General features: G+C 38.1%; 1 protein-coding gene across 1 annotated transcript; it reads left to right on the forward strand.

The window, feature by feature from the left end:
- Positions 1–372: 372 nt before the first annotated feature.
- LOC103722093 (TVP38/TMEM64 family membrane protein slr0305-like) lies at positions 373–25,645 on the forward strand. Its single transcript, XM_008812535.4, has 9 exons — positions 373–823; positions 4,059–4,120; positions 5,396–5,450; positions 6,657–6,755; positions 12,557–12,643; positions 15,421–15,537; positions 19,333–19,425; positions 24,243–24,273; positions 25,099–25,645. The coding sequence occupies exons 1-9, from the start codon at positions 728–730 to the stop codon at positions 25,281–25,283; spliced, it is 825 nt and encodes a 274-aa protein (XP_008810757.2). The 5' UTR covers positions 373–727; the 3' UTR covers positions 25,284–25,645.
- The last annotated feature ends 528 nt before the right edge of the window (positions 25,646–26,173 follow it).

Consider the following 26,173-nt stretch of genomic DNA (forward strand, 5'->3'; position numbering starts at 1 on the left):
ATTCATGTAGAGTCTGGCTCATGCATGAGTCATGACCTGGTCTCAACTGGGTTCTAGTTAGATCAGATTGGGTAACAAATAAGAAGGCCTAAATTAGTCCTAGAAAATGTATGGATAAGGTCGGATTGGGTCAGGTCGAAGTTTCATAAATCCAGATCCGACTCATAATGTTGAATGGTCAAATATTGGAACCCGATTTAATCCTATGGATTCTTAAAATTGGGTTGGATTGGATCAAAATGAGTCAGATCGGCCGGGTCAACCCGAATCTAGCATGGGAGCGGTGCAGTACGCTGCGGGGAATGAAGAGAGTTAGGTGAAGTGGCAATTCGTACTTTAACTAAATTTGCAGCAAAACATGAAGCAGAGAATAAGAAGGTAATGTGGATAGGCTCCTTCCTCCTTTTAACAAACAAACGAAGAAGAGGAACAAAAAGAGAAAGAGAGAGCGCACGGGGAATTTCGCGGCGTCTTCTTCGGTTCCCGATAATTAGTATCTATTAGGTGCTAACTGCTTACCGATTTAAAGAAAGTAGAGAAAAAAAAAGCTTTTTTTTTTGGTTCTTTGCTATTTTTGGGGGGAGGGGCGGAGAATTGAAGAAGAGGGGGAGAAGAAGGGAGTCTAAATCTGGCAAACGTCGGGGGGTTGAGGGCGAGGAAGCAGGGGATCGCGGTGGAGGGCGAGGACGCGGAGGAGTGCAGGCCGTGGCGTCGGAGGCTGTCATCGATGGCGGTCTCCTGGTCTTCTATCTTTCGGATCTCTCTCCTCTTCCTTCTCGCGGCCGCCATCGTCACCGCCTTCGCCACCCTCCCCGTGGAAAAGGTATCGATCCTCTTTCTTGATTGGTTTTTATTGAGTTCGTGTTTATTTGGCGATGATATGGTGGATTTCGACGCATTTTGGATTTGGAATTGATATGGCCTTTGCGATTTATGCTGATTTATTTCTGAAATCTCTTTTGATTCCTAAATCTTTGGTTCTTGGTTTAAAAATAGCTCTTCCTAATCTTATTTCTTGCGGAATTTCGTTTTCTTTTTACTCCACTGTCAAGGATGGTTAGGTAATGGGATTGGAAGAGAATGGTGGAATGCTTGAATGTGGATTGATATGGGGACCGTGGATTTTGTGGAAAGCTGGGTTTTTTGATCATTGGATTGCTGTGGTTTGAGATTTTTGAGGTGATCCTTTTTATATCTATGACTGGATTGACGGTCCATTGGCTATTCATTGCAATGTATGGGACAAGCAATTGGAAAGAAGCCTTCTTTTGAAAGTTGACCACCAATTTTTGATGAATAAATATGGAACTATAAATGAAGGATTGCCAGTCCAGAACTCCTTTTGCTCAATTGTAGCTTTTCTTTGGTTTATAGATAGACTGCAGGTAATGTAATTGAGAGGCTTTGCAATTGAATATGATCTTTTATTGCATAAAAGGGGATGCTTGGTTGTCTATGAGGTTTCTTTAAAATGAAAAATCATAAATCTCGTTTTCTTATAAATATGGGGAGGCCTGTTTTTGATAAAACTCGATTTTTAGGTTTTATGAGTTACCACTTTCTAAAAACCTATTCTATGGAAAGTAATTAAACAAGAGTTTTTATAAAACTCATCCACTTTAGGTTTTCCATGAACCCGTTTTAGCACAATCTAACAGCCGAACAGCCCCAAGAGTCCACTAGAATGAGAAACTAGAAGTACTTGGCCTATTTTTGGTTTATTTTATTTATACAGGAAAGATTTAGTGCTTTATTTTTAAAATTTTATGTAAGAAGGGGAATTGATATGCACAAGTCTAGTTTATCTTTTTAAATAGAAGCTTCGAAATTTAATCACATCCTTTGAACATTTTGATTCCTACAGTTGGATGTTGGCAATTTTGAGGTAATTTTAGGAATTCTAAAGCAGCCTCCCATCCTCCTCTTTTTAAATGGCTTCCTTGTTGGTTTAGATAAGATAGTTGTTTTCTATCATTCTTTTATATAAAATGCTTGGAAACAGATGCATTTTTGATATGGAGGGTCATGATATTGAGTTAGTAGTGATATTGGAGAGATGGCTTGAGATGAGAGTTCAACATTTTGATGGAGCAGACTTTTCAAGCAAATGAGATGATGAAGTATGCTGAAAGAGGGGGTTTGATAGTTGCCCTTTTAAGGAGCATACGGATGATGCAGGTGTGGTAAGAGAGGTCATGGATCAAGCAATTCAGGAAGTTTTCAATTCCTCAAGAGGATTCTTTTAAGCAAGATAAGAAGCATGATTGACATATAGAGAATTACTCAATGCCTAAAATCTACTGTCTCCATCCATTGGAATTTCAATGATCAATTCTGGACCTTCCTATCTGTTTTGAGGGAAAGAGTAAGGCAGCCTAACCCACTTTCATTGAGAAAATGAAAGGAAGGTACAGAGACACACTCCAGGAAGGGAGAACAAACCAGAGATCCTCCTATAATTGCACCTTAGCAGTCTTTTTAGTGTTCATTAAGCTGTAGGTTTTCCTACTATCATACATGCTGAGCTTTTCCCTTGATCAGAATTCAACTATGTTCATTAGCCCTGGATCCAGTGTTTTTGAACTACCTGATTTGACCCTAGATGATCTGAATCGATTACCGGGACCAAGTCAAGACTCTAGGCTGAAAACCTAGCTGACAAAGGTCAGTCATGCTGGGTCTAAATCCAACCCTACACCGATGCACTCCTATAACATAAGAATGAGAACAGGGAAAGTTAGAAACGTGAGACTCAATCAACGGGTGAGGGAAGGATAAATGAAATAGTGGCAATTGCATTATAGTTGCCTTGAAGGTCAAAATAAAACATACATAGAGATGTTTTATTGATGGATAGTGGCATCACTTCTTCTAATTCTAAAACAATTTTTGGCATAAGAGCAAGTAGAAAATAGAAAATTATGCTTTGCTTGTAGTACAATCTTGTATTGCTATTAACAATTAGACTTCTTCTAGCTCTCCTCTATCATTTCATAAGATTTTAATGATGCTCTGCTAGTAATATAAAAATATTCATATTCCTTAAATTGGACCAATCAGTTCTCTCATTATGGGGTCTTTTCCAAAAAAATGTTTTACCAAGGTTTATATTTCTCTTCTTATATTTCAAATTTTGATCTACCTATGGTTTCTCTTCTTTCCCTTCCTTGAGAATGCGATTTTAGTTTTCGTACAAGTTCTTTGTCATATAATTTATTTCCATTAGATGTGCTTGACCCCTTTTTGGATTCTAGTTGATATCTTGGATGAAATTTTTTGAAATGATTACCTATAAATGTTAAAATTGTAGATTGATTTTGATCTTTAGATATGGTCAATTTAATTATCTATCATAGGCTTCACAGGTAACATTTAGTCTCAGTACCACGCTTTGTACTGGTACCCAAGCAGTACACTATGATCGAGTGTCGGTAAGGCACATACCTTGGTATCGACACTAATTATGGGGGACATACCAAGTCTTAGTACCGTAGCAATATGGCATAGTACACTATCATAGGCTTCACAGCTAAGATTTGGTCTCGGTACCACACCCTGTACTGGTACCCAAGCAATACACTTTGATCGAGTGTCGGTAAGGTACATACCTCGGTATCGACACTAATTATGGGGGACATACCAAGTTTTAGTATCCTAGCAATATGGCATAGTACACCCAGTATTGGGTAGTATAGTCCGGTACAACAAACAATGATCACAACAAAATTAACTTATTATCTATACAATCTAAGTGAGCTATTTATCTTTAAAAATTCCTCTTCTTTTGGGCAGATTAATTGTTTTATTCCCCAAAAGATAGTAGTGGATTGATGGTTCTATTCATTCTTTGAACTGATGGTATACCTTGTGCAAGATTGCCTGGCAGATGCTCATTTATTTTTTATGCTCATAGTTGGGGAAAACTGTCATTTTATTGTTACTATCGTAAATATTTGATTCAATTGTTAACTTCATGTGTATTACTTACATGAACATGTTGGCTTTACATATCGTCTTCTCATTGACTGAATTCTGTAAATATATATTCCTGCTAACAGATTCTGAAGGATTTTTTGGTTTGGATCAAGCAGAATCTTGGTCCATGGGGTCCTCTTGTTCTGTAAGTGTCAATCATTATTCTTAACTCATGCTATGTCAATTTTTCCCCCTTCTATCTTGGTATTTGTAGAAGGCTCAAGTTGCTGTCTCTTGTCGCAACATGAATGCCAAATTTTCTTAGGTTTGCTCACCACCTTAAATTCAATTCACCAAATTAGACATGAATGCTTGTCACTTTAACCATAACTATCATTAATTAACATAAAAGTGATAGCATGTGCCCATGACATATGTTGACATATATCCGGAAGTTATGGCTATAACTGGAGTTTGTGACTTACATTATCAAATAACATGAGGGGATATACAAAATCTGACTAGAAAATAAAAAGGTATGGTATGCATCATGTGATAAATATTTCCTATGAAAATATCTTTAACTACCTTCAAGCTGCCTATGATTTGTTTTCTTGATCATTCATCACAAGTTGGGGGTGGCAATTTACTCCGCCCCTTTGGGTATCTGACCGGACAAGACCCTAATGGGGTGGATTTTACTTGACCCACAGCAGATCCAATGCAAGTGCGAGTAATGGTAAAATCCATCCCAAACCTGACTCGGATAAATATAACTCTTCGCAAAATCTTCTCCCCGAGGCAAAAAAATGATTTGTATGCAAAAAAATTAATTTGTGCAGCTTTACCCGCCCCGCCAAACTCTACCCACCCTGTCATGGCCAAGACTCTGCTGGCCCCGCCCCGCCTTGCCCCCCGCCACGAGGCAAGTACAGGATGGGTATGGGTAATGGCCTACCTGACCTGCTGCCATCCCTATCATAAGTCAACAATCTTCTCTAATAGAATTCGACCTACCCATTTCTAGTTTTCCATGTGGTGCCTTCCAAGTCGACTTGGGTAATTCTCATCATGTGTTCCCTGAAATCATTATTGACATAGTTCTAAAATTGTTTAGTTCCTTGGGTGCTAACTGCTAAGAGCAATTTTACTGACAAAATCTTGTGGTCTAAGTTACTATAACACATTTAAAGCAAAAAAAAAAAAAAAGTTACTATAACACATAAGATTTTGTAATCAGTTCTTTTCATTGGTAAACTTCCTATAGTTAGATAGCATTTGATTTCTTCCCTTTCCACTTCATCTCTTGAGATCCAACATATATGCAGATGTATATCTTGGTTCAATGATGCAATGAAGGTACATATCCTCAATATTTAAGTAGTTAGTCCTCAAGAATGTACACATTCAAAATTTGATGCTCATATTCTCCAATATTGAATCCCTGACATTGACTTTTCTCTGAAAAATAAAATTACAGGGCTGTGGCATATATTCCTTTGACTGTCTTAGCAGTTCCAGCATCAATACTTACAGTAAGCATGAACTTGTAATTTTTTGAGATAGTTGGATACATTGTGATTGTATATTTTTGTCCCTTATAATCAAGCATTCTCACATATATGGATAATTTTATTACTGATTGTCCCTTATGTCTTTCAAACTATCATTCTGGCTGCAGTCTTTAATGTGCTGAGCGTTTGACTGAATTGTGGTAATTTTCATGCTTAGTACCTGTCTTTGAGATATGGACCGTGCATTCATACATACATACATACATGCTTATATATACACATGTATACGTGTATATATACTATATATATATACTATATATATATACATATATACATGCATACATATATACATATATATTATGTGTATGTATACAATATATATTCATTTGAATTTTTATATGCTTGCTCCGTTTGCATTACACAATTTACTCCTTAACTATATCAGGCAGATAGATGTGATGACCATCCTTAGGTGCATATACTACCTACAAAATTGTTCCTCAACTTGAGTTATCCTATAACATTTGTGCCTCAGATATGAATGTAGTACCTGATGTCAAAGCTTGTCATTTTTCATCTTCCTCTAAACTAATTCTGGGTATGGAAATTCTTGAGAGCTGCACCCTAATTGCATGAACTAAAATTGCAAAAAAAAAATAATAAAAAAAAGATTTTAGAGTTCCATGGCAGGTCCATTTGTTGTCTAAAGTTGCCTTGGCCAGATATCAGGCACACATTCTCAGAGGTTGCTGTCAGGTTGAATGACAAGCGATCATAAATTTCTTCTTCATTCTAGTGTTGCCTTCTTGAGCTTGATTAGTGCTCCATCTTTGACCAATTTTATGGGAAAAAGAATGATGGCTATATATTTGCTATTGCTGTGTTATAAGTGGATTTTTGGCGATTATAAAGACCTTCAAGTATAGTATCAATATCAGAATTACCTCCTTTCATGTTAATTCCAAGTCCCATTACATTTCATTTTTCCAAGATCACTGAATTGGTTTCTGTCAGAGCCGTCATTAATTAAGTTATAATAATTTGTTGATTAAATGTACAATCTCTAAACTCAGATTGATTCTTCATATTTTATGGTGCATGCATGTATCTATGTTTTTGTACTTCATAGCGATTTCTAGATTTAAGATATTATAGACTTAAACTTATATGCTTTTGCTATAAAATGTTTGTAGCTCATTTTTTAAATGCGTGATATTTATTTACCAGCTGGGTGGTGGATATCTTTTTGGGTTGCCTGTGGGCTTCGTTGCTGACTCCATTGGAGCAACAATTGGTGCAACAGCTGCATTCCTGCTTGGTAGAACGGTAAATTTTATATATAGAACTATTAAACTTAAAATGTATATTCCTCTCTTTATTTTAAATTAATCAGGTTTTGCATCCATAAGTCTCTTGCTGCACTAAATATTTGTTCTTGTTGGAAAGGATGATGAATATTTTCTTTCAAAAACACTTGGGTGATATTTGGGTTATACTTGGCCTTTCCAATAACCATAGCACTTTGTAAGATCTTCCCTTTGGGTGATCTTGGATTGGTCAAAACTAGCTTTCCATACTATGGAAGTTAAGAATTCCTACATTCTACGTTTGATTTAGAGTACAATGGGGAAATTGGAAAAGCTGATACTATTGTGATTGGGTTGACTGAACAAAATGCTACTTGAGTTACCCCACCTGTCCTCAGCATTGTCAAATTGATTGACTGCTGACAAATGATGGATCCAGCAATACTAACTGTGATGCAATTGCTATTGAAGGGAGGCTTTTATTGCCTAAAGGTAGACATAGTGGGTGCAGAAATCAGTTGTGGAAGTGCTCAGGTCGCTGTTCGAACCAGCAGAGGGCTGAGATTGCAAATTGGAGCAACAATCAAGGTACTCTGCTGCGAGGAACATCAATGAAGCAAAGTGCAGCTGTTTTTCATCTAATAGCCCATATTTTTCACTAATTAACCGGCCTTTTATTTTTATTCTTTCAATATATTATTTTGAACTTAATTAGGAAGCTTACTGTTCATGCAGTACTTTAGCATGAAAAGTGATTGCTGCAGCCCCAGTCTCAGTTAAGAGTCCTAATAGTGGTCAACTTGGTTAGTTAATTAGCAGATTGTGGGGGGTTTGTTTCTATATCTACACAGTCTCCTAGTTGACTCAAAAGTAGAAAGTTTTAGGGATTTAAGTATATAAAGAGTCTAAAAAGTGCCCTATTGGAAGGTATGTATGCTGAAAGCTTTATGAAGAAATAAGAGAACCCTTTTGGCCAAAGTTTGGCCTGCATTAGTTTGGTAACAAAGCATCAAGAGATCCTATTCTTTCCTTCTTTCTTGGTAATCCTGCTTTCTTTCACCCTGGTTTCACTTGCAGAACTCAATCCTCAATTTGGATCCTTTACTCATGAATATGAGGGCATCAAGCAATCCATCGAGCAATTGCATGATGGGGTTGCATCATTTGAAACATCAGTGGCTGCCATGAAGACACCTTGCAGGGTCTGTTGTGCTGGTATTAGGCAACATACTGGTTGCCTGGCGGCACTAGTTGGTACGGGCCCATGCCATGCCGTGTCGGGCCTATACGGACGTAGGAGACTATGGGAGAGAGGAAAAGAGAGCGAGCGAGCAGGGGAGGGAGGGAGAGGGAGAGGGAGAGGGAGGGAGGCCGACGGATGGCCGGCGGAGGCCGTCGCTGCCTCCACCACCCTTTGTCGGCCTCCCTCCCTCCCTTGCTCCCTCACTCTCTCTCTCTCTCTCTTTCTCTCCTTCTCCTTCTTCGACGACAACGTTTCGGTTTCTTTGTCGAAGCCATCCCGGTAAGCTGCCGATATGGCTTGGGACACCTCGAATTGGGCGGCTCAGGACGGTTCAGCCGACCTTCCCACCTCAAATGCAATTGCAGTAGAAATCCTTGGAGATAAAAACAAGCAACAGAAAAGAATGCGGATGTGGGATCATCTTCATCAACTTTGATCATTCCTGTGTACAAGAATGCATCCTTCCTCAGCAAATTCAGATTTAGCAGCCCAAAGGGCAGTGATTTGTCGATGTGGAGCAAGAATCAAAGCTTGAAATTGCTGATTTTTATGGAGATAATAACTGAAGGCATTTCATGATTGGTTGCACAGTATTGAAAGCAAGGTTCGTCGTACCCGTAGGCGTACCAGTCGCCTACTGGACTGGTACGTTTTCGGTTCGTACCGGTTTAAACCGGTACCAAACCGGAACACTCTTCCCCGCTAGAGCCGGAGAAGAAGAAAAGAACGAGAGAGCGAGCGGGGGAGGGAGGGAGGGAGGAGAGGAGAGGCCGCCCGCGGAGGGCCGCGGGGGGCGGCGGAGCCCGCAGGGGCGTGGTGCAGGCTGAGGTCACCGACTTCACTTAAAAATTTCTAAATTTTTTAATTTAGGGATTTTTAAGTGAAATCGGCAACCGATTTGCCGACTTCACTTAAAAATCTCTAAATTTTTTTTCGTGGTTGTGTCTCCTGTTTCTTTCGAAACAGGAGATGTAGCCGTGGCCTCGGCCTCCGTCGGGCCCCCGCTGGCTCCGCCGCCCCCCTCGGCCTTCGCCAGTCCCTCGCGGCCCTCCGCGGGCGGCGGAGGCCTCTCCTCCCTCCCTCCCTTCCCCCCCTCTATCTCTCTCCCCTTCTCTTTGTCTTTTCCGGCTCCAGCTGGGTTCGGCCTGTACCGGTTTTTACGGCTCCGGCGTACCGGTTATACTCCTGACTGGTCCGATACGGCCCGAACTGGCCGATACGGGCAGCTTCGTCCGACCATGATTGAAAGTTTCTCTCACTGGTACAAGCTGACAGATGAGAATATTATTTTTTGCGGAGACAAAATTAAAAGGGGCAATGATTAGATGGATTAGATGCCAGCTGTCCTATTACGCAACAGTTAGATCGTGAGATGACATGAAGACAGCTATGGGCTGTAACTTTGTCCCTCCAAATTACAAGAAAAGAGTCCATATCAGGTTTACACAACTTGTACAAGGAAGCATGATGGTGGAGTACGTCAATAAAGTTTACAGTCTAGCGGCATATTCGGAGTTTCCTTGGAATGAAGATATCGTGATTGCAACATATTGCCAAGGGCTGAATCTTTCCATCTGATCGGGTTTGGCTACTAGCGGGTTATATACCATGTCTAATGCAGTTCAGGTGGCTTACCAGATGGAAGAAGAGCAAAAAAAAAAAATAGCTACAAGGTTTCTTCTCAAATTTCCGCAAGGGCTAATGACTCTATTGCAGATTTGTACTCAGGGAAGGCTCAAAATGGTTCTATTGCCTCTGTAATAGGCCAGTTAGATCCTCTACTTCTCCTGGTATCCATAATGGTTCGGACTCCAAATCTAAAGCAATGACTGAAATCCAGTACTATATGTGCAAAGGATTTGGTCATTTTTCAGCTCAATGCCCAAATTGACTGGTTATTTTTGCAGATAAATTAGCTCTCATTGCTTCTACTAGTCCTAAAACAAAGGCAAGAGAAGTTGTGGTGTTGGAACCAGAACCAGAAAGTGATGATGATAAGACTGAGCATAGTTGTGAGTAGGTAGAACATTGTATTGTTCTTAGGCCATTGTTGACTGCACGTCCAATAGGTGACAATGAAGATTGTTGAAGGACCAATATAATCTAGACTAGTGTGTGGTGAAATGGACAATCATGCACAATGGTGATTGACTTAGGCAATATCTGTTGTGCCGGAACCAGGGCCTGGATCGGTTGCCTGGTGGCACAGATCGGTATGCCCCTGTACCATTCTTTGTCGGCCCATACCGACACAGTAGAGGAGGCGGGGAAGAGGGAGAATAGAAGAGAGGAAAAGAGAGAGAGAAAGAAGGGGGGAGAGAGAGAGAGATAGAAGGAGGGCGGTGAGCCATGCGGAGGAGGGGCTCCACTTTGGTTCTCTGTTTCGTTTGAAATAGGGGTTTTGGAGGGGGGCTCTTTTTAATTTGTCGATTTTTAAGTGAACGAAATAGGAGAACCGGAGTGGAGCCTCTTCTCCACACGGCTCCGCACGGCACGCCGGCCTCCATTGGCCCTCCACTGGCCGGCCTTTGCGGCCCTCTCTCTTCCTTCCTCCCCCTCTCTCTCTCTCTCCTCCGCTTTCTCTTTTTTCCTCTCTTTACTTCTCCTCCTCCATTGACTTTTATTTCGTTTCGATTGCCAGAATCATCTCAGTCCGCCGTCAGTACAGCTCAAGTTGCTGCTCAAACCAGCAGAGTTTTGGGATTACAAATTGGAGCAGCAATTGAGGCATTTTAGGGCCTTAACGTGCTGTGAGGAACAACAATGAAGCAAAGCAGCTGGACTTTCATCCAATGGCCCAGATTTGTCACCAGTTAATGGGTCTTTTTTTTTTTACTTTTTTAGTATATCATTTTCAAGTTAATTAGGAGATATACTCTTCACATGGTATTGTAGCACAAACAGCGATCGCTATAGTGTCAGACTCAGTTATAAGTCCTAATAGCGGTCAACTTGGTTGGTTAATTAGTAAATTTTGGGGGTTCGTTTCTATGTCCATTAAGAGTCTAGTTGACTCAAAATTTTGAAGTTCTTGGGATTAAGTCTATAAATTGTCAAAAAGCGGCCTATTGGAACGAGTTGTATGCTGAAAGTATGAAGATATAAGAGTACCCTTTTGGCCAATTCTCTTCTTTTTTTCTCTCTCTGAATCCTCTACTCATTGCAGACCCTTCCTAACTGGACTTGCATCAGACTCCTACTCAATTATAAATCAAATATTGCTGACCAACCACATCCTGATTGATGCTCATGGATGGCTTAGCATCCATCCATTGACATGCTCCCTTATGCCATGCTACCTCAAATGAACTTTCGTTGGGCTACAATTGATTGTTGAAACCCATCTATCTTCACAAGTGTACCACCAGCAACCCTAGCTAGTAGGGAAAGCAATGCAGTGCATGATAAGTATGGGTAGTGGCGTATAAGACTCAATATTGAGTATATGATCAATTTAGGACCATGATGTTGCCATACTAAGAAAGCCTAAATATAGAACTCTCTACCCTAAATCTTGAATAACCCGACATGCCTTAACCAATGCGAACTAAATAAATAAAGCATCAAGGGGTGTAAAAAATTCACATATATGGATAATAAGGAGAGACTATGATGAAAAGTCTAACTGTCATCAAGGGCCCAAAAGAAGTTAGAAATGTTAATTGAAAGCTCAACCGATTGCATTAAAGATGAAAATCAGTGGATAAATTCACAGGATGATTAAAAAAGAAAATCTCTTAGTAGATGGCACAAATAGCTACCAGAAAAAAGAAATTAAAGCTAAATTGGGTTGGACAAACAGGATCTTGTTCAGCCAGCAATAAGTAATAGAATCCAAAGCAATTATTCTAAAGCCCCTTTTGCAAGTTGGTTTTGAGAGGACCTAGATGATAGGAGTTCTAGCCTTCTAGGTATTTAACTGGACAGTGGGTGCATGATGATAGGAAACTAAATTTTGGTCACTAATTATTGCAGTCAGTAAATGGAAAAGTAGACCAGGAGCTGATAGAACCTATAATAACAACTACCTACTGGACCTTGAACCATGATTATATACCCTCTCTTTGTCTAGATTTTGCTAAATTTTGTAGCAGCATCTTGTGACAATTTTGCCAGAATTAGCTTTGCATATTTTGTAAGTCATATTTGGCTGACTTCTTAACTTAAATGTATTCTTTTCTTATATTGTATTTTCATTCATATAACCTAACTAAGTTGTGATGAGGAACTCAATTTTTAAGTGACATGAACATTTTGTGTATGACATGCACTTTTCAATGTTCTTCCTGGTAGTTATGTCTTCCTGTTTTGCTTATTTTTATATAGTCAGAAGGACCAAAAAGTATGTTTTTTATTAAGGTTTATTGGTTGGAATTTATTCTTGATTCCAAGTCATGCTTTTGTTATTATAACAATAACCAACAGGCCTTATCTCAAGTACTTTCAGCTGCTTGTTGAACACAAATTTATATTTTTAAGTTTGATAGAAGACTGTAATATATGTCCAATTTTCCATATGATTTTGTTACATAATGTACTAATGGTCATAGGTTTCATATCATGTTACTGTTTTGCAGATTGGGAGGCATTATGTTATTTCCAAGTTAAAGGATTATCCCAAGTTTCAGGCAGTAGCTATTGCAATCCAGAGATCTGGTTTTAAGGTTAAAATTTTGTCCATTTTTTCTACTTATACCACTTCTTTTATCGCCACCCAACAATTTAAAAGGTGATTCACACTTCTTATCAAATAAAACTCAAGGTCTATAAAAAGGAATGCATAGACAGGAAGGCATAACAATTTTTGTTATTTTAATATTTTTGGAATCAAGTTTCATCTTATAGTTTTGATGACCATTTTGTGGAAAGACAAGACATTTGCACTAGAGCTCTCTTGTTTGCTGGTCCTGGAGACTTTTTATTATCTACTAATGCTGGTATGCTTAGTAATGTCAAACTATATCTCTTCCAATTATTATGACATATTGGACTACTTATCTCTATAACATGAAACAAATAAAAGGGAATCATGTTTGAATTGGATGGATTACTGGTCAACTTCTTTACTTAAGAATTATATCATGTATATGCTCAAGATGTACTACAAAAGCTTCTCATGTGGCTCCTTGAAGATTCATAAGTCCTTCTAACAGACATCACCTAGCCCCTCTTATTTCTCGCATATTGAACTATCATATCTTGACCTGGTTTCTATAAGATATGCTGTTTGTTTGTAATGAGGGGTTAATTAGGGAACAAGTTTTTGAAAGAAAAATAGGGCAAAGGAAAGGAACAACTCACCTTGTAACCTGCAATATATCTTTATTTCACCTCTCACTTGAAGGGCCCAAATTTGCAAATATAAACAGATAAAAAAATTGGGCAAGAGAGCAAACACCAGAATTTAGATGGAAAACCCTCTCTCTGTGGAGGGAAAAATCATGGGGCAACTCCAAATAAAATCCACTATAAATAAAAAAGAAATTACAATAGGTTTCCCGCAAGTACTATGCCCAAGAACTTAAGGTATACATTGATTGGAGACAAATAAAGAGGTCACCTCACTAGATATCTCAACAGATGGCTCTCACAATCGTCTATCCAGGATAGCAACGCCCCATGGCAATCAGGAACGGCTAAATCAAACAAGGATGAAAGTTAGATTCCTCAGGAGACAGTGGCCAACGGTAAGCCAGACTCAGAAATCCAGACAAAAGTACTGGTCTTAGGGTCTAAGCCAAACCCTAGAACCATAAAGGAAAGAAGAAGAAAAAATTCTAAAAGAACGGGGCTCCCACCCAAGCAGAAGAGCAATCAGAATCCCAAAAGAACAGGGTGGCTCTTTCATGACCAAAAATGGGCTTCCTTCGCTTCTTTTCCCCTTTTTGGACCATGTGGGTCCCATATGGGATGGACCTGCGATGCATACCGTGCACCCTAACATCCCCATGAAATCATGTAATCACATGAAATAGGGGATAACCCCTATTGATTTGATCAAACATATTCTCAAAAAAGTTGTGTTTGACAGAACGATGCCTTGTTCAGCCAATTAACTTGCCTCATCCAGCAACCGATGCAATCTTTTTTTTCTTCTATCAAGATTCACTGTTTCGGTACCGGACCCCATACCGGTGCCATACTAGCATAGTGTCGGTATGGTACGGTACACGGTTTATTTGGCGTACCGACACTCGGTACGCCACCGATACCGGTACCGAACTGGTATAGTACGGTACGTCCGGTACTACTTGGTTCGGTACGGTACGATATACCATGCCTTCTATCAACAGTACCTTTTTCTATTTCCATTAGTATGCTTAAGTTTCTTTAGGTTTTATTTTTTTTTTCCTTAGCTTTTTTGGTGCTATTAAAACTTTATAAATTTCCTCTTTTTTTGAACACATATTCCGCTAGATGATGGATGGACTGCAAATACAGCTTCCAATTCACTGCTTTTAGTTAACTCCCTAACCAAGAGATCAATATCATCTCACAGCTTTGCTCAACCTCATTTTTCTTGTTCAATAGTGGTCGTTTGGAGAAAAAAGAATGGGAGTATTAAGTCCTGATCTTGTTCTGACTTTTCATTGGTTGGATGTCCTTAAATGGTGCTGATGCAATAGACTTGATAAGGTCTATACTTAATGCATCATACCACTGTCTAACTAAACATGAACATGCTGGTTTATGAGTTTGAATCCAGCCCTTCTTACTTTCCCCTGGCTTTCTTCAAACTGTGAAAACTGTACTGTGATGACAACAAATTTGATATAACATCTTTAGTCTGCAATTTTCTTAACTGAATTCATCTATCCGTTCCTATGTCCATGTAGCTCGATCGAAACCTGTTTTTATAGATTGTGCAAATAAGTTCTTGGGTTCTAGTTCGGCAAATGTCTCTTAAGTCAAAGCTAACCAATGTAGTGATAAATTATCTTTTGAGGACTCGCCCTGATTGTTTACTTTCAAAGAACCTGTCTATATATTTGAATACCTTGTACTTGTGCATCTAAGCTTTTTTTGACCATTGGTAATTTTGATTCATAAAATGCTGCATACTTTCATTCTTTCTTTCTCTAGCATCTATGTTTGTTAAGTTGTCTCTGAGATTTGCTTTCTGATATCTGTCATGCTTCACAGACATGGCTGCTGAACAAAAAACATGACATTTAATATGTATAGATAAAGAGAATTCAATAATTAGCTATAATATATAATTCACATGTGTCAGGATGGTATAAAAATTGATGGTTGAAGGTTCAGAATTGTATGAAATGGTTTTTGTGAAAACACATGAAAAAGAACTATGACTTATTATTGTTGATGCTGGACTTCTTCATTTATTTATTCTGATATTTTGATCTGGAATGACATCATAGTTTATATTATGGATAACCTACCTAGTTTTGACATCAAGTTTGTTGTTCTCTTTCTGCAGATTGTATTGCTGCTTAGGCTTGTACCATTGCTTCCATTTAACATGCTAAATTACCTCCTATCTGTTACTCCTGTTGGCATTGGGGAGTATATGATGGCTTCCTGGCTGGGAATGATGGTACGCTTGACAAGCACAATCACTTATTTCAAGAGGTTACCAAGGCACCAATTTAAGAGCATAAAATCACATTGTTATGCATTACAAATTATCTTCACCATTATTTATTGTTATTAAGTATCAATTTCTAATCCTGGAGAAATAGAAAAAGTCATGCTTTTATTTGTATACATATGTTTGTCTCTTTCTTCTTTTAGAAGGAAATCACATATAGTTCCCTTTTTTGCAAAAAAGTATCTATTTTGCTGTCTTTGAGGATTTGAATTAATTATTTTTCTAGTATGTTCTATTTTGAACTATAACATTATTTCCATTAACAAGCTCCTTAGCCATTACACTTGTTATCATATCATGCTAGATCTAGTTACCTGGATTTCAGCACTGTTGTGTTTGTGAACATGTCTAAGTCTTGGATCTTAATGATTTTTAAAAATTCTTCCATGTGGAGACATAAACACGGGTCATGTTTATTCTCATTTCTGAGTGTTGGAGACAGGTACTCTGGGATAAACTAAAGGTCTGGATAATGTAATGTTAGAGTGCATGTGTCTATGATTTATGTAGTTTTCTTTAACTTAGACACCCCACACTAATACAACTATGCTGCTTGTCGTCAGAGCTATAGGTGCTAAAAATAAGAAAATTTTCACTAGCTTTATTCTTTTCTGAGAGTAGTAACTGCTGTTTTGTCCTTCAATTGCCTTTTTGAACATCTCAAGTCACTTTTTACTTTATTATATTTATTGGATAATTCCTATACTTTGTTAGAACATCATGTTGGCTTCTGCTTGTGGATTTTGCCCTCTTGTTTGTTGTGTAAAGCCTCTTGTTTCTTTTCTTGCAGAGTCTTATGGTGCCTTTATATATACTGGCTGTTTTTATGCCTTGAAAAACATTGTTTGGAAGAAGCTTGTGATCCAACATTTTCGTCAGTACTGGATGACTACTACTGCAATTCCTTTAAAAGTCAAACTTGCCATTGACAGCTAAGAAGTCAATCATATGTGCCACTTTGCTTTAAGAACATCTGTAGTATCAAAGCTGTCAATGTCTCTACTCTTTCCTGATCTATCTTCCACCTTAGTTCTAGATGATTTTAGGATATATTGTTCATTTCTCACCCTTCTGGTTGCTGGACTCTAGTCGAGCTCAGTAGTTTGCTTACCTAGAGTAGGAGCCCATTCATTCCTCTGCAGTTCTCTTTTTTTGTCACTGTTGTTTTTGCTACATGGAGGCCTACCTTTCTACTTCTAAATCATCTTCTAGCAAATATTATCTGGACCTGTAACAAACTCCTTCGATACTGAAAGGACACTTGGCAATGATACTAGTGCCTGGCTAGCCAAGAAGATCTTCCATAGTGAGGATTTCGTATGCATGCAAATATAACAGCCATAATCATATATAAACAGAACCTTATGTTCAGCTCGATGTTTAGAAAAGCTAGAGAAATCTAGATATCTGACCAGATAAATGAAACACCTCTCATTTTGGAATTAAAATCTCGGAAGTATTCCTTTGATAATTAATCCTAATGTTTCCATGTTCCTGCACATCTGTGCGGCCCAAAAGTTCCATTATGATCCTTACTAGCTTGTGGTGTAGATTTTCAAAGATACTAACAAACTATTCCTGAGCACATTACCACTCTTTGACGATATACTAACAAAGTATACCTGAATACATGACCCCTCTTTGACCATTTTAGCTTCGTAATTCTCCTATTTTTTTTAGAACAGTTTTGCATTCTTTTGTCTACTGAGTCTTATTTGCCTCATTGTAATTTCCTCAAACGTATCTCTTTCTAATGACGAAGCACTTAAGTGACATGGATTTGCCTTGTATCAACAGTCTCCTATTAAAGGTTTCAGAAAGTGTATCATGTATAAGAATGGCAAAAGCGGGAGTTGATTTTGCATCCATATGTATAGGGATGCCATTTGTGCTAAAATCCCTGCCATCAATATGCTTCAATTACTGCATTCACAAGCTTTGCTAATGTCCACCTTAATAAGCATGTTCCTGTTAGGGGTTTGAAGTCAATTTACTTCTAGTCTCCTAGGTGAGCTATGTATTTTCTGAGACATCTTGCCCCTGAAGTTTTTAAAGCCAGTGTTAGTACCTGTGTCAGTCTCTGGTCAGCATGGTAAATGCCATGGCATGTGCACTTTCTGCCACATGGCATGGGACGAGTGGCAAGGAGAGGCAAAGCTGACCACAACCGGCATGTGCCTACCCATGGCACCAGCATGGTGAGCGATACTGTGCTTGCCCTTCCTAATGCATGTTGTTCCCCTCTGATAAGTTTTGAAAGTAACAACCTCAAACAGTTTAGCATAACTTTAGTTACAGTTTTATACTTAACATTACAAGCCTAATTAGTCTATAATCCTCAACATCCGTAGGAGGATTTTTTTTCTTTCATACAAAAGTAACATTTGTGGGATTTGCACCTGCAGCAAGGTTGCTATTTCAAATGTCGCTAATGATGAGTCAAATTCTTCAGATGAGGAGGACATTGGGTTCAGGCACTTTATCTAAAGACAGCTGTTCAAATTCCTTTTTTGTCTTCCACTTTGCGAGTAAATTGTGATGCCTCTCTAAACTTCTATAGCTTCTTCACAGAACCTAGTTGAAAACTGGACATTGACACAAACAGTCATACTTATCTCTTGAGCTTGTTAATATGTTAAACCAGTTTTTCAATTGATTGGTGATGAAATTATGCCCCATCAAGATCTGCCCATTCCTGCTCCATATGCTATATTTTTTTCTTATTCTTCTTTGGACGGTAATATTTTCCATACTAATTGCCTGCTTGGAACCACTAAATTCTTGATTTACCTCTCCTTAATGTTTCCTTGTATTGACAAAGTGCACTTCTAAGAGAAGTTTTCTTGGCTGTTTGATTTCCTCTGGTATATGGCCTCTCTGCTCATCCATAACCATCAGATCTGTATATGGTATTTATATATATGAATAATCTTCCCTGAATATTACCTCTTTCCTTTATCCATTTTTTAAGATTTTCTTTAGTTTTACTGGACCTTGACTGAACTGTATTCCAAAGAAACCCCTGCAGAACCCTTCCAGGCATCTCGAATGATTTTAGTCATATTCTTGTCTTTCGACCGGATTCTTTCGAACCGAGAAGGTCCATGCATGTAAGACAACTAAAGGTCACGATACAATGACCAATCTGTTAGCAGATCTAAGATGCCTAAATTATGAAAAGCTCACTCTAGCTTAAAAATTTCTTTCATGCTACAAAATGTTTTCTTTTGGTTATGCTATATAATTGATTTTCATAATTAAGATGATATTTCTTGCTTTCTGCTATTTTTTGCTTTCTTCTTATTTTCCATGGACTACTTGATTTATTTTCTTTTCCTTTGTAACTTACCTTTACCCTTCTTTTGCATCTATATGTTAGTTTTGTTGGTCTAAAGTCAATATCTTCCTTTAATAAATGATAATAATCTAAAGGCTAAACCTAAATCAGTGTGATTTTTTTGATTGTTCTAATCTCCCTTACACTTCCTATGGTAACTTTTTTCTTTTCTTTACTTTTGTGTTCTACATATTACTCATCATCAATTTTAATATTCCTCAAACAGCATTTGAAAATGTAGAGGATCAGGCAAATGGAATGAGACTAACATTACGTATCTCTCATATTGCTCCCAATCTGATTTTAAGATACTTGTGTAAAGGCTGTAAACATTTAATGATTACAAAGCCTTTATGCTCATCATGAATTGAAATGCTGATGTAATGCTTTGGTTCCATTTGTAGCCAATTACTCTTGCATTGGTATATGTTGGAACAACTTTAAAGGATCTAGCTGACGTGACACATGGATGGAGTGAGGTTTCTACTGCTCGTTGGGTAAGTAGTGTTCATCTTCCATCATCACCATGCATGCACCAGCACTCTCTCTCTCTCTCTCTCTCTCTCTCTCTGACACACACAAACACAGAGAGACACATGCGCACACACAGGGACGCATGCGCACACATAAATAAATTCTCTTTTATTTCCACTATAGCTCAATTTTCAGCTCATCTCAAGGCTTGCATGTTGCAGCAATTCATGTCCAATTTCTAATACTAATTTTCGTTATTGGTTTTTGTTTTGAATCGCTATATCTTATATTTTCATGTATTCCAATGTCTATGATCATCATTATCCAATCGTTTTTGCCATCAAATATTGTGTGTGTCAGCTACTAGAGTACAACTCATGGTCTACCCAACTAGGCCGAACTGCCCGATTCACCCTGTACCGGCATGGAACCGGCATAGTTGGAAAATAGCGTGCCTGGTTCGGATTGGAACCGGTTCGCTCCCCTCTCGCCCTCTTTAATATCTCAAAAGGCTTGAATCATGGTTTGTTGAGCTAGAGTGAACCGCATAGTTCATTCCGTACCAAACCGGTAGCCGACCGGCATGGATCCCAATACCGTTAAGCTAACCTTGGTACAACTCTATAACTAGAAGGTTTTGAAAAAGATTTGAACATACCTTATAATTGGTTGGCACACCTTTAGAAATTGATTCCCTATTCCTAGCCAAGGCAAACTTAGGCAATGGACGATTGTTCTATAAACACTAGAAGGCTAGTCAGCCAGTATGCTGTCTACTTTGTTGTCACAATGCAAGCTATTCACCATGGAGTAACTCCATAATTCCACTAGACTGGAATACAGTTAAAACAAATGGGAAGGTGGACTACTTTTGTTACGGGGAGTTGCATTCATTTCTAAGGTACAAATGAACCAAGAGTCATAGGAGTTTTCTAGACACATCGTGGTTAAAAATAACTGTCATTTTAATGGTATCATAACTTAATGTCAAGACCATCTTTCTACCCTCTAGCATGGGATTAAGTCAAAGGACTGATCCAATAGTCAACTAACAATTTGCTATGGATCTAAAACAGAATGAAATATACTATATTTGATTCAAGTAATTCTGGGAGGCACTTACTGAGGAGATTTGCATCTATAGTCTAGTCATTTCTAGTATTCCCATGAGTAATATCTGGATTTTGACTCGGAACCGATTTCATTCTTAATTCGCATTTCATTTCGGTGGGTCTAATCTTGCTAGAGGTAAATCCATTAGGTTTGTTTGTGAAGTCTTTGATGATTTTGACCCAACCCATTGCATGTGAGGTCTGAACCATGCCATGATTGAGTTTAGGCCTATCTAATCACAAGAAGAAATGTCTACGTTATCTATGCTTCATGAGCCATTCAGTCTGTTCAATAACATAAATTGCCAGTCTAAATCAAAATGAATTATTATATGGAATTCTACGGTGGGTATTTTTTATAGAAACTGATTTTTAATAAAAGTCGATAAATGGGCAGGTTGTGGCCCAACAACACAATGTATGCATTCATTTTTGGACCTCAATTCAACACATTGGGTGTGCTTTTTGGGTATGGATGAGTCAACTTCTCAGACCTACTTGCACCCCTCCAAATTCTGAGATTTGCATGTATAATCTTGTACATTTGCATTTCGCGTAGAAGCTGTTTCAAATACTTTTTTTATTGCACAGATGCTGTTGCAGCTTACACCATTAGCAGCTGTGTGCCTAACACAGGGTTACAGTCATTTAACTATAGTTATAACTTATAACATGTCATAAATGACATAATTACCCTTGAATAAACTGTTGAGCAAGAAACTTTGTAGGGAATTTGACCTTCCCCTTTCTTGCATCCAGTCATTCACGATCCACCTTCCTTCAAAGGAGCTTCACTTTTTGGACCACATGGATCCCCTAACCAACCTTCAGATCTGGCAAGCAGTGCTGCCAGATTAATGCATCCACTGCTTACTTTCCCTCCTCTTCCCCCAATCCATGATTCTCTAAAAATCACTGCACTATCTGCTGCCTCAGCTCCCACAACCCCACTGCCATCATCACCACCCCCATTGCCCTTCTCACCATGGTAAACAAACAGTTTCCATCTGCCTCCACATCCTCACCATGCTCCAGCCAAAACATCACCCCCAACACTATAGGTTCTATTAGAAGACCTGTTGCGCGTGGATCTTCCTAAGATGCCATCATTGTTGGTCCTCTAGCCCTATCATGGCTCCCTAGGCTGGGGGTGGAACTAGCATTGCCTTAGCTGGTGGTGGCAGCAAGACACCCAAGATCTCTCGCTAGTGGAGGGGCAATGCGAGCTTTAAGATTTAAGTAATTGTGCTTGAGTCACAATGAAGCTTTCCCATCACATCACTGAGCTCCCAATTGGCTAGGGAAGGAGGAAGATGCAATGGATATGGCTACAAGTGAGAAACCTTAGAGAGGGATGGATTAGTGAGAGGGCATGTGGGCCATGCAAGGGCAAATGTGTCATTTCCATGAAAACAGCAAGTTCTAAAAGCTTTCAAATGGATAGTTAATCGGAAAGGCACTCACACGAAAAGAATATTTAAATTACATCAGTGCAAAATATAAATTTGCAGGGTTATATTTGCACAATTCCAAAATTTGGAGGGTTATATATGCAAAAACCCCTTTAAACTTCTCTTCAAACCATTATTATGGACCTTGATTATCCTTGTACCTTTCCGGATCTGCTCCAGTTTCTAGTTGTTATAGTCAAATTATACGAAATACTAGCTAAAGCCATTAACTTTTTTGACTCCATACCTAACATTATCTAATCTTGTTCAATGGACTTGATCTTAGGAACTCATCAAATTGATGAAATAGATGGAATAAAGTTTGTTGTTTGTGTTATCCTCATTGAACAAATCTTTTGAAACTAAATAGTAGCTTGACATTGACAAATTTTTATTATCATTTAGGTCAAGAATATTATCTTAAGAATAAAGTGAATTTCAAATGGTATTGTTGTGAGCTTTTGTTTTCAAGTGATCTAATAAGATTCTACCATACCACTCCAAAAACTTTAACTACGACCATAAATTGCAAGCACTATTTTAAGCATTGGATGGTATTAGGTAAGGTTTTAAATCCTGTAGGACGAAGGTGCCCCAATTTTTTCATGGAATGGGATGCCCCAATATCCCATCTTGTCCCGATAGTAGTCCCGACCAAGAGTCCTATAGGTACCCTCCGTCTCTCTCCCATTCTTTGCTTCCCTTTCCTTTTTCTTTCGTTTTCTTCTTTCTTTCCTTTCTTCCTTCTTTTCTTCCCTTTCCCTTACCTTCCTTTCTTTCCTTTTTCTTCTTCTCTCTTTTCTTTTCTTCCTTCTTTCCTTCATTTCATTCTTTTTTCTTCTCTCTTTGTTTCTTTCTGATTTTTTCTTCTTTACTTTCACTTTTCCTTTTCTTCATCTTTCCTTCCTTTCTTTTTTCTTTTTTTTTCTTCTTTCCCTACATGGATGAGTTTCGGAGTCTCGACCCCACCCCGGTCCTATTTTCTCACGGGAATAGGATAGGACAGCCGGGATGGCCCCCTATCCCACCGGGACTTAAAACACTAGTACCAGAAATACCATATCAATAGGGAACCAATATTTGCTACACCTCATATGAGTGCTAGTGCCAAAAAATGTACCATATGGAGATTGCAATGGTTGGGTACCAATAAAGCTAAGGAAACTGCTAGAATGCAAGAAATTCCAAACTTTTCTCACAACTCCATTTCATATTAATTTAGATGTTCTCTTCTTTCTAGATCCTTTGTCAAAGATTCTATCCCAATAATTCCTTAGATATTCACTGCATATGCCCATGCCATGTTAATTGGCCTTAATTGATGAAAACACACTACACTTCAGCAGCCTCAGATTTTTAATGTACATGTTCATGCCATCTCTGTGTTCATCATCACTTTGTTTATCATATAACTCCCATACATTCTCTAGTGCCCCTTAAACCATGAAAGAATGCAATGGTCACATAATTTCCAAAGCACCTCTTCATCCTCCCAACTCTAATTCTGTAATATGTCTTCATCAATTACTCCATTCTTTGGTATAATAGATCCGAGATAACAAAACCAATTACACTGTCATCTCTGTAGTCAAAATTTGTTTCAGGCCTCATTTTCATTTCTATTTTTTACTTGCTTTGGACCTGTTTGGCATTGCCATTGTTTCTGTGTTCTCCTTCTTTACAAATTAGTGAAATACATGGATATTGATGTTTAAGATAGCATTTGCATAAAACTTCTGCTATTCCCTACTACTATTGTCACTTTTTTCCAAAGCAGTTAATATTTGCTACCAAAAGTTCAACAAACAATTTCGAAAAACAGAAGGGTTTCATCATACATGTTGTTCTTTAGTTTATTTTTCTTCTTGGGTTTTTGAAAACAAAAAACAACCAGAAAACCGAAGCAATACCAAACAGGCCCTTTGTATTTTGATTGCTTTGTTTTCAATGTACTTACTTTTAAGTCCTTAAATCTTAAGTCTTCCCATTAGCCAACATTGAATCATCTATAAATAATTATGGAATCTTTAAAAAAGTTTGGTATAGCTTGTTAAAGTACTCTAATTTAATGTGACATTTAGTTGTCCGAAAACTTGCAACCATAGCCAAGCATGTTTTTTCCTATATACTTTTGGAAGCAAAATTCTTGAAAGGTTCAGTAATAATTATCTATATCAAATTACAATATGCATGGATTTCATTGTTAAAAATGCCATTGCAGAGGTCATTTGTTTGACATTATGTTTTGACATTTTCCTTGTTTAATAATGGATGCAGGTCCTTCTAATATCAGGGTTTTTAATATCAGGTGAGACTATTGTCATATGCAATTCTTATTCTTTCACCATGTTATTATATATCTATGTTGGTTCAAAAAAAAAAAAAAAAGAACCATTAAAAGGAGAAGCTTACTAAGATCTATAAAGAGACATGACATAGCATACTATGCTTGCAAGTCCTTGCAAAATTATACTAACTTTCTGGCCATAAGAACTGTATCATGCTTGAGGCTAAGGCAAAGGATTTCAGTGTTATAAGCTTTATGATAAAATATTTAGAAAAATTATTTGAATGCTTGATTTTTGAAATTTAGTGCTTGATATGATATTACAAACTTGAGCTGGCGTAATATAATTCAACACATACTAATCAATTTCTTTGGTAACTGTAATCATTGTATAGAAAACAAGTTTGAGTTTGGATATAGTATAGCAATTCCCCACCTCTAACCCTGATCACAATCACATCGCTTTCTTTTTATTAAATAACATTACATGCATGCACTCATGATTTCTAATTCAACAAACTACTGAACAAATTGTGTATATTACTAGCTTTACTGATCATCATTATATCTTTGCGTGTCTATTAACATATTATGACTCCCAATGGAATACCTTTTGAAGTCTTAAGGTTAAGGGCATCTTGCTATCAATGTTGCATGCCAACGCCAGCCAAATATTCTTGTAGTTGGCCCTCCCATGCTGTGACTGGGATCAAATGTTATAGATATAAGGGACAAAAATTGACAAGGAAAAGAAAAAGACTCTCAGTCCTGTTTATTTATTTAAATTTTGAAGTGTGTGGCATTATTAGCTGAGACTGTCTTAGAATTTGTGTTTCTCTGATGCAGCTATCCTTATGGTATGTATTACAAAAGTGGCAAAGTCATCCTTAGACAAGGCACTGGCTGAGAATCCAGAGGTGGAGAGCATCCTAGTCACACCTCGACTTCCGGTCGTCTCCACTCCTACCCCAGACTTACACCAACCTCTTATAATCAAGATTGACCCTTCAACTACTGAGCACAAAAGTTAGATTCCTTATTTCTTTGTAAATTTTTCCCTCAACAGTTTCTTCAATATGATACAGGCTAGTACAAGCATCATGCATTTGAGGCAGCAGTATGCTTTCTGGGGCTAGTCTCATTCCTGTATGATGTAGGCTTTTCTTTCTTTTTTTGCCCCTTAAATACACATCAGATGAATATACAAATGTACCATGTTACCTGAAAGCAATGAGACATGGTGCAAGTATGTCCTTTTTGAAGTTATGTAGCTAGAACCCTTTTATTTTGGATATGTAAAAGGTTATAAATAGGGACAACTTCAGGTAATGCGCTATAATGCTTGTAAGAACAGGATAAAAGAAAATTGGTGTTTAAGTACATCAGGTAATTATTCACCATTCTCTTCTACTGCAGTTAGCCGCTTTGTCATCAGAGGTGACCTACAAGTGGTTGCACCATCCAAACCAAAATCTGGCACTCTTCATGTTGAAATTTGGCATCTCGGAGTTCTTTGGCCATTGTGAACCAAGGGGAGTCTGGGGTAGTCTTGAAGTATCTCTCTCTAATCTCATTTCCATCAGAGGATTTTGGAATTATTCAACCATTGTGAACCAGGGGGAGTTATTTTTGGTTGAGGGATGGTCCGTAAGCATCTCTCTATTGCAATAGAAGATTTTCACCATCCTTTTGCTGTTGTCACTAGGCTCCACCTTAGAATTGCTGGTGGCTCATACACTACATTTGTAACAATTCAAAACTTCACTCAAAATGACTAATCGGAAGATATTTTTTGGATTTTTTGATTCTGTATAAGTATCCAAGATCTCTTCAGCGAATAACCAATGTGAGACTAAATACATGTCCGCACGAGTCCTCATATACTTTTCTCAGTCAATCTATGATGTCCTCGTCAGACTAA

The sequence above is a fragment of the Phoenix dactylifera genome, chromosome 13 (genome assembly GCF_009389715.1).
Source record: "Phoenix dactylifera cultivar Barhee BC4 chromosome 13, palm_55x_up_171113_PBpolish2nd_filt_p, whole genome shotgun sequence".
NCBI classification, from domain to species: Eukaryota; Viridiplantae; Streptophyta; class Magnoliopsida; order Arecales; family Arecaceae; genus Phoenix; species Phoenix dactylifera.

Bases quoted from the DNA above. Each gene is read 5' to 3' on its own strand.
- LOC103722093 (XM_008812535.4), top strand. From the start codon at position 728: ATGGCGGTCTCCTGGTCTTCTATCTTTCGGATCTCTCTCCTCTTCCTT. The intron at 6,756-12,556 runs GTAAATTTTATA...ACTGTTTTGCAG, and splicing joins CATTCCTGCTTGGTAGAACG to ATTGGGAGGCATTATGTTAT. The intron at 24,274-25,098 runs GTGAGACTATTG...TCTCTGATGCAG, and splicing joins ATCAGGGTTTTTAATATCAG to CTATCCTTATGGTATGTATT.